General features: G+C 35.5%; 1 protein-coding gene across 2 annotated transcripts in view; it reads left to right on the top strand.

Moving 5' to 3' along the window:
• Positions 1 to 14,148, top strand: part of PTPRQ (protein tyrosine phosphatase receptor type Q) — a 197,368-nt gene that overhangs the window by 104,237 nt on the left and 78,983 nt on the right. For both annotated transcript variants that reach the window (XM_032854693.1, XM_032854692.1), the window contains one exon: positions 3,957 to 4,280. In XM_032854693.1, coding sequence (XP_032710584.1) covers positions 3,957 to 4,280 — 324 coding nt within the window. The remainder of the gene's footprint in view (positions 1 to 3,956; positions 4,281 to 14,148) is intronic.

Raw genomic sequence — 14,148 nt, 5'->3', positions numbered from 1 at the left:
AATCCACTGAGCCACCCAGGCGCCCCAACTCTTTGCTTTTAAAGGACTCGGTCTATAAAATCAGGTTCACTGGATAATCCGTCCTTATTTATTTATTTGTTAAGTCTTTATTTACATTTCAGTTAGTTAACAGCATAATATTAGTTTCAGGCATACGAATAGTGATTCAACACTTCCATACAACCCCTGGCGCTCATCACACATGCTTCCCTTAATTGATTTGGTTTCTTAATTACAGATGAAAATTTTTCTCATATCAGCACCTATATCAGAGCTTAGTTGAAAAATTGGATGAAGGTGAGTGTACAGGGGCCAGGAATCTTGGGGACATCTGCCTACATAAAGGTCAGACATAAAAAGACAAGTTGATCAAGATCATCTCTAAACTTCCTTCAAATTCTGCTCCTGTCATCTTCTGATTCATTTGCCTATTCCATGAATTCGACCACCAAAATGGATCTAAAAATATATCTTTCTTATTGCTACATTTTTTTCTTTTTTTAAACATATCCAGTAATCTATAAATTTGTCCTTTTTCCTGTAGTGTAATTATCAGACTAGACTTGATAAAATGTACTTCTGAACATCTCATTCTGACACTTCAATAGCTTTCCATTGCCTAACAAACTCTAAGTTCCTCTCAGTATATCCCCAGGTTATTGTGTAGCCTTTCTGTTTTAATTGGCAGTATGAACTGTAAATAATAGTTGAACTTGACTTAGATCACATTACCCTTCTTCTAAATCTCTATCTTAACAATCAGTGAAATCTTATCTCATATGCCACTTTTTCTCTCTCTTTTTTTTTTTAAAAGATTTTATCCATTTATTTGACAGAGATCACAAGTAGGCAGAGAGGCAGGCAGAGAGTGAGAGGAAGGGAAGCAGGTTTCCTGCTGAGCAGAGAGCCCGACACGGGGCTCGATCCCAGGACCCTGAGACAATGACGCAAGCTGAAGGCAGAGGCTTAACCCACTGAGCCACCCAGGCATCCTGCCACTTTTTTCTTTTAAGGCTTCTCCTGAACCACCAGGTCATCCATATGTCTCTGCCTTGGGTTAGAATATTTTGAAAATTTGTCTTTTCTTTAGGTGGTCTGAGTTCAAACTTAGTGGCTGAGAGATTTGAATAAATTATAGAAATTCTACTTTTTATGAAAATTCTATTTTTTAATTCTTAAAATGATTCCTCTATAAGGTAAATTTTCCTTAAAAAATAACTTTTTCTCTAATTGCTTTTCTGCCTAACTAAAAGTAGTAGTTATGTTGTAGGTATTATATCAAGTATTCTGTTTGCAATCTACTTTAAAGGTTAATTAATTCAATTAAATACAATAAAATTTGATAATAAATATTAGTATTAGAAAGTAGAATGATTGAATCTGACCATATGGCTTTAAGTTACCTGCTCCTTGTTTTCCATTGCATTAGAATTTCTCTCCTCTTTCAGATTTAGGCAAATATATAAGCAATAGGTCTATATATAATTCAGCAAAAATTTAAGAGGAAATTAAAATTTTTAACTCAAGTCTAGACCTTTCTACAGAACTCCAGACTCATGTGCCCATCTGTATGACATCTCTTTCTGGGTATCTGGTAGTTGTTTCAAAGTTAACATGCTCAAAATAAATTCTTTTTTTTTTTTTAAAGATTTTATTTATTTATTTGACAGACAGAGATCACAAGTAGGCAGAGAGGCAGGCAGAGAGAGGAAGCAAAGCAGACTCCCTGCCGAGCAGAGAGCCCGATGTGGGGCTCAATGTGGGGCTCGATCCCAGGACCCTGGAATCATGACCTGAGCCGAAGACAGAGGCTTAACCCACTGAGCCACCCAGGAGCCCCTCAAAATAAATTCTTAATCTCTCCCTAGTGTTTACTCCTTCCACATCATCTTGGTTAATAATGACTTCATCCTCTGTTTGCTCAATCCAAAGGCTTTAGAGCTTTCCTCTACTCTCTCCTTCCCTTATACCCCACATGTCACACATCAGCAAGTCCTGTCAGCTCCCCTTCAAAATGTGTTCAGAGTCTGAATTCTTCCTTTCATTTCTGCTGCTGTAATCCCCATCATGATCTGTTGTGTTGACACTGCAATAGCCTACTAATTGCTCTCCCTGTTTGTACCCTTACATCTCTTCACTCTATAATCAGCACAGTAGTTGGAGTGATTGTGTGAAAACATGTTAGAACCTGTCATTCCTCTGCTCAAAAGAATGTCCTGCAGGGCGCCTAGGTGGCTCAGTTGGTTTACCATCTGCCTTCAGCTCAGGTTGTGATCCCAGTGTCTCGGGATCGAGTCCTGCATCAGACTCCCTTCTCCCTCTCCCACTCCCCCTGCTTGTGCACACGTGCTCTCTTTCTCTTTCTCTTTGTCAAATAAAGAAGTAAAATCTTAAAAAAAAAAAAAAAAAAAAGAATGTTGTATACAATCTAGCCTTCATTATTTTTTCTCAGACCTCAACTCTTATTAGCCACACTGGCCTCCTAATTATTCTTCAAATATACCAAGGATGATTCCAACTTAGAGCTTATAATCATGCATTTTTCCCTGCCAGGAATGTTCTTTTTTCAAATATTCCCAAGGTTGGTTCCCCCACCTTCATCAGGAACTTCATGTCTTCTAATCAGTGAGGCCTTCTCTGAATACTCAGTTAAACATTTCAGTATCACTAGATCATCTTTCTCTTCTTCCTTTCCTTATTTCTCCCCCAAAACACTAATCATCATCTAAAATACTATATACAATGGTCACTTATACTTTTATTGTATGTAAATACACCAAATGTAAATTACACAAGGTCAGGGACTTCTGTCCGGTTTATTCATTGTATACCCAGCACCTACAGTAGCACTTGGCACAGATTAGGTGCTCATTAGACATTTACTGAATCCTGAATTAATATGATACATTTAGGAATGAATGAGTTTTCTCTCATTTATTTTCTAATTTTTAAGTGTGATTATTATCATATAATTTTTATAAATTATATCATTTTCATACAAGTCATTGTTACCATTCTATCTTAGTCTTCTTAGTCTTCTAAGCAAAAGCCTTTTCACACACGCAGGGAAAGACATGGTTGAGAAAAGTGCTTACATCACTTATTTCATTGTTCTTTCATATTTCTAACCTTAACATGCTTGTATTACTTGTTCAATAAATTACAGTATCTTAAAAATAAGACATAAGCCTTTTATATCTTGAATCCTTCACACCAGGCTCAGAACCTCACAGATGGTATACAAATAGCAAACTGGTGGTCAATATCAAATCCAAAAAGTGACCCCAAGTAGGACCTTGTGATTATAGGTGATACTCAGATTTCCTTGTCTGTGTATTAATATCAGTGTGCTGAATGATGTTCTAGAAAGGGTTTTATCAATTTATTTATTTATTTGTTTGTTTATCTTGGTTTTTATCAAATGTAAGTATATGCAAGATAAAATAAAAATCAACTAATAAGTAAATTACTAATTCAGCTAATAGCATTGTTTATTTAGAATTATTATATAATCAATCTTTACTATATATAAGATGCATTTGTGTCTATCCAACATTTAAATGTAAGTATGTCTTTCTTGGGAACTGAATATTAAAAGTCAGTCCGTACCCAGGGAAATACATAAGGTTAAATGAGCATACAATTTTATTTTGTGCTAATGTTTGTATATGAAGCCAAAGTAAGTTTATAAGAGATTCTTATGAGTCAGTTTGGGAGCAAAACTTGGAATTAATCGAATCACAGTTGTTTTGTCCTCTACCTTTTAGATCAGTGGTCTCTGAAGCATCACCTTAAGGTTCTGCTCAGTAAATGTGGTACTGCTGATCTAAGGGTAGTTGTAATAAGGGATTGCCACTAGATGCATAATAAGGACATATTTTTGAATCCAGTCTTCCTTCTGTTTAACAGTTTTTGGTAGTTCTAATTGTTTTCAATTTTTCTCCTTTAACTTTTAGTTCCTAGTGTTCCCACAAATATTGCTTTTTCTAATGTTCAGTCAACTAGTGCAACATTAATGTGGAAGAGACCTGACACTATTCTTGGCTACTTCCAAAATTACAAGATCATCACTCAGCTGCGGGCTCAGAAATGCGTAGAATGGGATTCTGAAGAATGTGTTGAGTATCAAAAAATTCAATACCTTTATGAAGCTGACTTAACTGAAGAGACAGTGTATGGATTAAAGAAATTTAGATGGTACCGATTCCAAGTGGCTGCCAGCACCAATGCCGGCTATGGCAATGCTTCCAACTGGATATCTACACAAACCCTTCCTGGTCGTAAGTATTATCTCCTATATGTGTTTATACTTCTGCTTTCGAGAAAAATCTCTTTGAATGCTTTTCCGCAGAAATCACTCAAAGTATAGGTAATGATTGTTTTTGCAACTTTAGTTTTATGTCTTAAAACTAACTAGCTACTCTACTTGTTTAGACAGAATCATTACTCACAATTAGCTAAATAAATTTCTATGACTTATCCTGAACACTATCAACATGGAATTATAATGGCTTCCATGCAAAGGAAATAAATATATATATATTTATGAAGAAATAAATACATACACTGATACCTGTTGAATTAATGATTTTTACTTAATACAATCACTGGACATGAAAATTACTGAATTAGTCTATAAACTAATACATGTAATAACATTTGTTTTTAATTGAATTGAATCCCAATGGAAAATTCAATTTCAGAAATTATTAAAGGCTTTTCTCAGACTTTCAGAGTCGTACTAAAGTCCTAGAGTCTTCTCTTGCAATAAAGCATTATGGACCTCTCTTGGAGTATATTACTAGGCTATACTGATTGCCACTGAGCCCCCTTTGTCCATGCCTACATTTTTCCCTTCATATCTAGATGCTCTGCACCTTTTAAGCTATACTTTACAACCTTTGTGGTGACTTTATGGATACTCACACACACACCAGCTGAAACAGATCTCCTGGCAAGCACCTTCTCAGCTTGTGCTATACCTATATAAAATTTGGAGGCAAACAAATACCAGGGGTTCAACTCCTAGCTGGAGATGTGAATAAGGGAAAAAGCACAGAGAAGGAACATAAAATAATTTCTTAAAAATTTTTCTGCCATTTATCCATCTTTCAGGACTTTCGTATTCAGGAAAGAGCTCTTTTAATGCTTCTCCATAGAAATTATTCAAACTCTATGTAAAAATGCTGTTATAACTTTAGTTTTATATTTTAAAACTAACTGGTTACCCTACTTGGTTAGATAAAATGATTAACCATAAGTAAGTAAATAAATTTCTATTATTTATCCTAAACAGTATCTACATTGAATTATAATGGCTTCCATGAGAACTAAATAAATTGCAGATCAAATGCTGCAAGCCAGAGCTGCACTTTCTGAAATGCCATTTCCACCCAAGCCATCCTGAGCAAATTTCAAGTTGCCCAGGTCACCCATTGCAATACCCTCCCATATAAACCATCCAAATAGGCACCTTCTGTTACCATTCTTCTATCTTGATCAAGACTATTACTAGGTGATTCCTTTCAAATCCAAATCTCATTTTCCTGAAAATTTTTGGTACCTATAAGAGAGATTTGGTACCATACAGAGAGATTTTCGGTAATAAATAGATGCTGTTATAGGCCTTTATAAATAGAGAAATAAACTTTAATCTAGAGACCTTATTTTTTAGGTTACTAAATGTATTCCCAGGAGAGTATAGCATAATTTTTGCAGAGTAAATTTTCAATCCATATTTGTTAATGCAATTCAACATCTGAGATAGAGTCCAAACAACTCCACTTTCAACACAATTATCCAGCCTCTCCTCCTTGTAGCACTTTGACCCTAGCTTTCTGTAATATCTGCCCTTCTTGCTTTTCTCCTGTCTCCCTGGTAGCTCTTTCTCAGTCTCCTTTGCTCATTCCTTTTTAAAATCTAAGTGTTGGGGTGCCCAGATATCTATATTTAACCCTTTTTTGTATCAACATATAACCCCCAGGAGATCTTACCTTGATGCGACTTTATCTGGTCCTACGACTTTAAAGTTTCCTGATACAGTAATTATTCTCAAATATCTATTTCTAGCTCTGATTCATCCCTAGAATATAATATACTGATTATATATACTGAATAAAATATACTGATCCCAGATCAGTATATTTACCTGATCAACTGATGTCTTTTGGCCCTATTGAGCGTGTGTGTCAAATATACCTTTCAAAAATTAATGTGGTCTAAACACCTAACCTCTCCTCTTCTAACATTGCCTATCTCAGTAAAATGTGCAATTATTTATCTGGTTGCAGAAAATGAAAATCTAGGCAGTGTTCTTTTCCTACTCAACTCTGCCAATGATTTATTTCAACTGTGCCATCTAAATATATCCCTCCCTTTGCATTGCTGTCATACTAGCCCTATCCTTTATTACTGTTACCACTGCATGAACCTAACTGACCTCCAGAGCTTCTAGGCTGATCTTTTTAAACCTAAATCAGATGCTGTCACTTCCCTGTTTAAAGCCATCCAATGGATTTCCATTGCTTTAGAATAAAATTCAAATTTCTTTTTTCAAGATTTTATTTATTTGTAAGAAAGAGAGAGCGAGCGAGCTCACGAGCAGGTGGAGAAGCAGGCAGAGGGAGAAACAGTCTCCCAGCTGAGCAAGGAGCCCGATGAGGGGCTCGATCCCAGAACTCCGGGATCCTGACCTGAGCTGAAGGCAGATGCTTAACCGACTGAGCTACCCAGGCATCCCAAACTCAAATTTCTTAAGATGATTCACATGACCTGGCCCTTACCTAACACTCTAACCTCATCCGGAACTACTTTCCCTCTTAACCATTACTCATCATTCACACAAGACATTTTTTCTGTTGCTTGAACACACTAAACTCCCAGAACTTGGGCCTTTGCACCCCCTGTTCCTTTTGACTGGAATGTTCTTTCACCTCTAGCTTTGCAAGGGCACCTTCTCATAATGTATACCTCTATTTAAATGATTCCTACTCAGAATGGATTTCCCTGACTACCCAATCTAAAGTAGCTTTGCAGTCTTTTTCTAGAATATCATGCTATCTAAATGAGCATTTATAAATATGTAATAGCTTTTTATTTTTGTTTGTTTTTAGAATTTGTCTTGACCATTGCTATCTCTTATTGCCTAGAGAATGGTGCCTGGTAAGAGTAGGTACTCTATTAATATTTCCTAAGTGAGTGAAATTTGATTGAGTAAGCTAAAGTGAGTAGGGGAGAATGAACTATTTTCTAGTTCAGGTGATACTGAGGATGATAGTGCCATAACACAGAAAAGAAAAAAAGAAAAAAAAAACAGAAGAATCACATTGGGGTTGGGTTTAGTCAGTAACCATGGTTATTTTGAATCTTTTGGATCTGAGAAGAAGTAACTATTCTAATCCAATTAACTAGAAAACAGAAATACATGCTTAGAGATAAAAATGTAGGAAAAACTAGGGACTTTAGTTGCATCACCCTGGAAAATCACAAATGAAGATTTGACTAAAAAGTGTGATACTGACTGGGGCGCCTGGGTGGCTCAGTCAGTTAAGTGTCTGCCTTAGGCTCAGGTCACGACCCCAGGGTCCTCAGTTTGAGCCCCTAGTTGGGCTCCTTGCTTGACGGGGAGTCTACTTCTCCCTTTGCCCCTCCCCCTGCTCATGTGTACATGCGTGTGCACCCCCCATTCTCTCTCTCTCAAATAAAAAATAAGATCTTAAAAAAAAAATGGGACATTGACTGAATGAATAAACTTTAAGGTCCCGAGGCAACTGGAAGTTAACTGAAGGGGTGCTATAATGAGTGAAGCAGGCTGATGTAAGGCAATTGGGGGTGGTGGAAACTGACAAATTAACAGAGAATGTGCTATCTAAAGGCTTATTACTGGTCATGCTATTAGACAGGTCGTGCTATTAGGACTTCTGATGTTTTCAGAGAAACAGGAAATTTAGATTTTTTTTTTTTAAATGTGAAAACAGTTTCTTGATTGTGACTTTTTTTTTTTTAATTTAAAATCATTTAAGAGGCACCTTGGTGGCTCAGTGGGTAAGCCTCTGCCTTTGGCTCAGGTCATGATCTCAGGGTCCTGGGATCAAGCCCCACTTCAGGTTCTCTGCTCAGCAGGAAGCCCGCTCCCTCCTCTCTCTCTGCCTGCCTCTCTGCCTACTTGTGATCTCTCTCTGTCAAATAAATAAATAAAACCTTTTGAAAAAATCATTTAATAGTTCAAACTAAACACACCTGTAGCCCCGATCTGGCCTGTGGACAGTTACTTTGAGCCTTTAGTTAAAATAGACCTTCTGCCTGCACTGAGGGTCTGAGGATTCAGACACTGAGGATTCCCACCTTGACACTGAGGTTTCTCATCCTATTCCTTACCATCATCTCACTTGGATGGTACCTGCTTTTACCTCCTACAGTGAGCCAGCAAGTGGATTTTCTGGATGCATCATCTATTCAAGCACTCTAGACATAATGATAGATGTTCAATTAGCATAAAATGATAATTAAAATGATTAATTCAGAATCTGCTAAATGAAACTGCAAAGCTAAGTTTTTAAGGACTCTCACATTCTTAATTTGAAAATTTAGGAATTTTTCCATTTGAATGTCATTGCTTCTACCCTAGTCTCCCCTCCTTCTTACCACCCCATTTTAGATCTGTGATCAACCCACTAGAATTTGGTCATTTTCTATTTCCTACTACTCTATTTTGCTCATTTTGGTCTAAAGGAATAATGGTAGAGTATTGCAAACTTTTCACAATCAGCATGAGCTTTTTTTTTTTTTTTTTTTTTTTTTTTAAGTATTACTTTCCTGGTTTTAGCAGGATGAGTCCCTTTGTCATTGGTGGTTTGTTGGTTGGCTAGTTCTTGATGCAATGGAGAAAGTAATCTTGGCTTCTCGTCACCCCAGTTTCCAGGTCTTTACTTGATGACTAATTCACAGAGTGCCTGTCTACAAAGCACTAGTTTGTCTTTTATCTGGTACTATTCTTCTCCCTGGATCTAGTATCTCACTGCCACAATTTGAATTCGCCATCAGAGAATACTTGCATATGAAGCTGTTTATCAGTATATAAGTAGGTTGTCTATACTAATCTTTTCCCTTCCTCTTTTTCTTTCTGCTTGAGAGTTGATTTTCTACTCTGTTATTTGTCAGTAGAATAAAAAATTTTTCCTATTTTAGTTCCAGAGGATACATGGAAACTGCCTTCCTGCCACTGTGATTTAGAGAGAAAAGTAAAAAGGTTTATATATTTCAGAATTTGTGACAATAGACATATGATTTTTCTTGGCATCTGCAAACTTACTAGCTTTTCATCTGAGTATTCATATGTGTGGGAATAATTGTATAATTATGAGAACGAGAATGAGTTGGCTACCCCTTTTTGTCTCAGAATGGGAAAGACATTTTTTCTGAATGGTATATGCATATATATGTATACATGTATGCATACATGTATATCTGAATTTCATAATTGTACAGTGAGAAAAAGTTTTATTTATTATATTAAGCCCAGGAGAGATCATCTGGGATTGTACCTGATATGAAAGACAAAAAGACATGATACATATTATTGCCAGATAATATATACAGAGAACTAACATATACTATAAGAATAAAATAAATTAGGTGGCTCAGTCAGTTAAGTGTCTTCCTTCAGCTTAGGTCATGATCCTGGGGTCGAGAGATTGAGCCCCACATCGGGCTCCCTGCAAAGCTAGGAGTCTGCTTCTCCTTCTTCTGTCACTGCTCATGTGCTCTCTCACTTTCTCTCTCAAATAAGTAAATAAAATCTTTAAAAAAGAATAAAATAAGTTAAAATAGTCCAGTCACAAAAATATTGATAAGCAGTAATGCTTTTAAGATAAAAAATAAGTAGCATTTATTCTGAATATTAAAGATGAAAAGTATTAAAGACCTTTTACAAACATAAAAAGTAATCTGAATGAAGAAAATTAATATTTTGTATAGTCATTATTCAGAAAAGTGTTATGTTGTTTCATAATCTCATGTAAGATGATAAAATGATGAAAATGAACTGTTTCTCTCAATGATAGTAAAGAATAAACAACAATATAAATTAGTACAAATCACTATTTCATATGTATGCATTTCTAATGGCATTGAGTTGCACAGAAGCAACTCAAATAAAAGCCTGGAGATTCTAAATAAGGAGCTAGAAATTGATGGCTAGTTTGAGATCAACTTTTTCAAAACTCTGAATTCAAAATTCAAAAATTGAATAATTCTAAAATTATTAGAATAATAATTTTATTATTTATAATAAATATTTATTTATTATTAAATAATGATAATATTGAATATTAAATATTGTATGAATAATAAATATTCTAAAACATTCTGAAATGGCTTGTAGAATAAGAAAATATGTAGTATTCTCTCTCTTTGAACTCATAAGGAAGAGTACTCAAATGAAGATTTAGGGAGAAAAGTTAGAACGCGAACTAAGAATTAAATTGAGGTACTTTCTGCATTTGAATCTACCACTGTAAACTAGAGTAAAGAAAGGAAACAATATTCAGCCAACTCAAGCTAACATTTCTTTCTCCCACATACTCTGATCTAGATAATTGAAGCCAAATTGCTTTTTTCCTTAAGTCATCTGTATAATAGCCATAACTCTCTACTTCATGCTGAGTGTGTATAGATACAAACATAATCACAAAAATTACAAATGGCAGAAATATTTAACTTGAGACATTAAAGTCTTGCAGATTATTTTACTCATCTCTTTTTTTCTGATTGCCTTTATACTCAAAAGCCATTTGAGTTGTGTGTGGAGGAGGAATGTAGAATGGAAATATATTAAATATCTCCGTGGTGCACAATAAGTGCTTATAATGCTGAGGAAATGTACAACTTTAAAAGAGTGTGGGTGTGAAATTAGTATGGAATGAAATGAGACTCTCATAATGTGCATCTCCTATAGACCACCAGGACTGGAAGACAGCAAGAAAGGAAAATTCCTGGGGTAACACTTAGGTTGTGAAAGCCACAGGATACCATACTCATGAGGAATTTTAACTACCCAAACATCTGTTAGGTTAAAAAAAATTCAACAAAACATGCCTCATCAAAGAGGCTTCCAAGGAATGCAACTTTATGATCTAAAAAGAAAAAAAAAAAAACTAAATAAAGGGCAAAATATGCCTTAACAATTTTTAAAAATAAGAAGTGGTTACTGAGTTACTATGTATTCAGATATTTTCCTTAATTTATTTTAAATGGTGTAATGCACTTATAATGTGATAAGTGCCATCTAACAAAGGTAGATGTTATCCCTTCTATAAAGAAGCAATTATATAAAGATAAGAAGAGATGTTAGCCATAAATAAATAGGAAAATATAATCCAAGACATAAAGAAGCCCATTTGGTGGCAATGAATTTTTAGAATGGCTCTAACCTGCTGCCACTAGAGGAAATGAATATAATTTATTCTAGACATGATGGTTGTACTTCTGTGAAATTCGTTAGATGCTGTTGAAAGCCTTCTCAGTCAGTTGCCTGAGACTCCCAAATGTGTAGTTCAAGAGGACATCTCTCTTCTAGGCTGTAGGTTTTACTAGCATGACTGCTTAGGTTTCCACAGACATGTCAAACCCATATTACTACTGCCCACCTCCCCCGCCCCACTGCAAACCTTGCCTGCCTGTGTGTTCACTGTTTCAGGGCACTTGTACTATTGTTCATTTAATTGTTCATGCCAGCCACCCTAGATTCGTTATTTCTAGCCGCCTCCCACCCCCCACCCCAAATCCATACCTGAGTCTTATTGAAGTTACCTTCTAAGTACTTCATGAATTTCTTTATTTTCCTCTGTTAAACATCTCTAAATCCAGACTCTTAAAATTAATTTCCTGCATTATTACAAAAGCTATCTAAGTGATCTTTCTGGTCCCATTTCCTCTATCTTCCACCTGAACCCAGCTTTTGAATACACCTCTCTGACCATGTTAGTGCCCTGCTTAAAATCTTTAAAGTTTCTATTTTCCTGTGGCATAAAAATCATACTTTTTGGTATGTTGTATAAGGTAGGTCATCTGTGATTTCGCTTACATTTCCCTTGGTCTTTCTCTTTTGTGCTCCAGAATCTTTGCTATTCTTTCTCACTGTCCTTTCTGTGGGTTTTGTTTTTGTTTTTTGTTTTGTTTTGTTTTTTGTTTTTTGAGAACAGCTTCCTTTTCACTATATTTCACACCAACTGTCTCTTTTGCAAACCCTTCTATGAGTTCCTCTCTCCACTCCCACATCTTGAGAATTGTTTCTCAAATACCAAATATTTTGCTTTGTAATTGTTTTTCTTTCCCTCTTTTATGGTATTATGAGCTCCTTAAAAGTAGACATGATTAGGGGTGTCTAGGTGGTGCGGTCAGCTAAGCATCAGAAACTAAAAGATTTCGGCTCAGGTCATGATTTCAGGGTCTTGAGATCAAGCCCCACACTGGGCTCCACAAGTTGCATGGAGTCTGCTTCAGATTCTCTCTTCTTCTCCCCCTCCCACTTGTGTACTCTCTCCCCTCCTCAAATAAATAAATAAATCTTTTAAAAAAGCAGAGATAACTAGGTGACCATGTCTTATGTATGTTTCTATCCTCTATGCCTACTTAGTATCTAAGATTAAATGATTATGGCATTTGGACTCGTGGAAGGCATTTGACTTAATGTGGAAATCTATCAATGCCAAAATTCTCCATTACAAAATAATTCATACTAATTCTTTTCTTCATTTTTTCCTATAATTTGTCTTTCAAATACTTACGTAGTTATAGCCAAAATTAAAATTCTCCCAGTTACTGTCCATGCTGAACATGTTTAGCTTCTTTTATTTCATGAAGCCAGTCTATTTTATATTGCTGATATTGTTTTTATTTTTCCTTGACATTAGCATCGGAAGCATGAATTCTGCACTTAGGAAAGAATTATGCATGTAATAAATTGAGAAATATTTCAAACAATAAGGAAAAATAGTGCATGCCTATTTCAGAAGCATTAACAGTATCTATATGATTAACTGAGAGAATTAACTTACTGTATTTATATAGCAAAGTGGGATCATAATAGACTGATATTCCATGAAGAAAACAAAAGAGAACAATGTCTAAATTTGGGCTGCTAAGTATGATTACAAAGAAAAGATATTTGAGTGAAATCACAATTTAAAACAAAATAGTAAGCATATAAAATTAAGGAATTTAATAGAGCGGTCAACTATATATTTAACTCAAAAGAGCTTTTGTCAGATTATTAAACAAGTTATTAGAGTTTAAATAAAAAATTTTTAAATTCTATTACATAAGCACATAGAGCATGTTTCTCAGCAAAATCATTAAAAATCAAAGGATCTTATAAAGATCATCAGTTATTTTTTAAATCACTAATATTAAGAAGGACTGGTTATCATAGGGGGAAAAATGAGAAAAAATATCTTTTCCCTAAGTGTAGCTACCTGTATTTTATCTTTCAATGATAAATGAATTCAAATGAATTCTCTCACTTTCTCATCTCAAACTTCAAATCTCATAGTGAATTGAGTTTATTTGGACTCTTCTGAGATTTTTTTTTTCTTGGTTCAAAAAGAAGTGTGATGTTAATGGCTTGATTCTTTGTTACTTTCAGATCCGTTTTCTTCTGCATTACTAAGGAAGTGGGGAGAACTCTGATTTGATTATGGAAAACTCTCAAATCTGAAAAGACCATATAATTGCTATACCTGGTAGTTTGGGGCACTTTTTGGTTGGACCCAATAACTGAACTGAGAGCACTTTGCTGGGTTGTTAAAAATAATAACAGTAGCTAAGCTTATCAACTGTTATATGCTGGTTCTAGTCTAAGAACTTTACACACATTGATTCATTCATGAACCTCATTTATTTCTAGGGTAGAGTCTGTGATCTTAGATCTGAAATAGGACTTGGCCAAAGCCTCCTGGTGATATGAAAGTACCACAAAAAAGAAGCAGAGTAACCTGGGTGTCTCAGTCAGTTAGGCATCTGCTTTCAGCTCAGGCCACGATCCCAGGGTCCTAGGATCAAGTCCCTCATACAGCTCCCTCCTCAGTGGAGAGTCTGCTTCTCCCTCTGCTTTTGTCCCTCCCCCTGCTCCTTCTCTCTCTCTCTCCCTCT

Source organism: Lontra canadensis, unplaced genomic scaffold, assembly GCF_010015895.1.
Source record: "Lontra canadensis isolate GAN:19392208 unplaced genomic scaffold, GSC_riverotter_1.0 scaffold9, whole genome shotgun sequence".
NCBI lineage: Eukaryota > Metazoa > Chordata > Mammalia > Carnivora > Mustelidae > Lontra > Lontra canadensis.
This window is presented reverse-complemented; position numbering and strand designations above follow the sequence as displayed.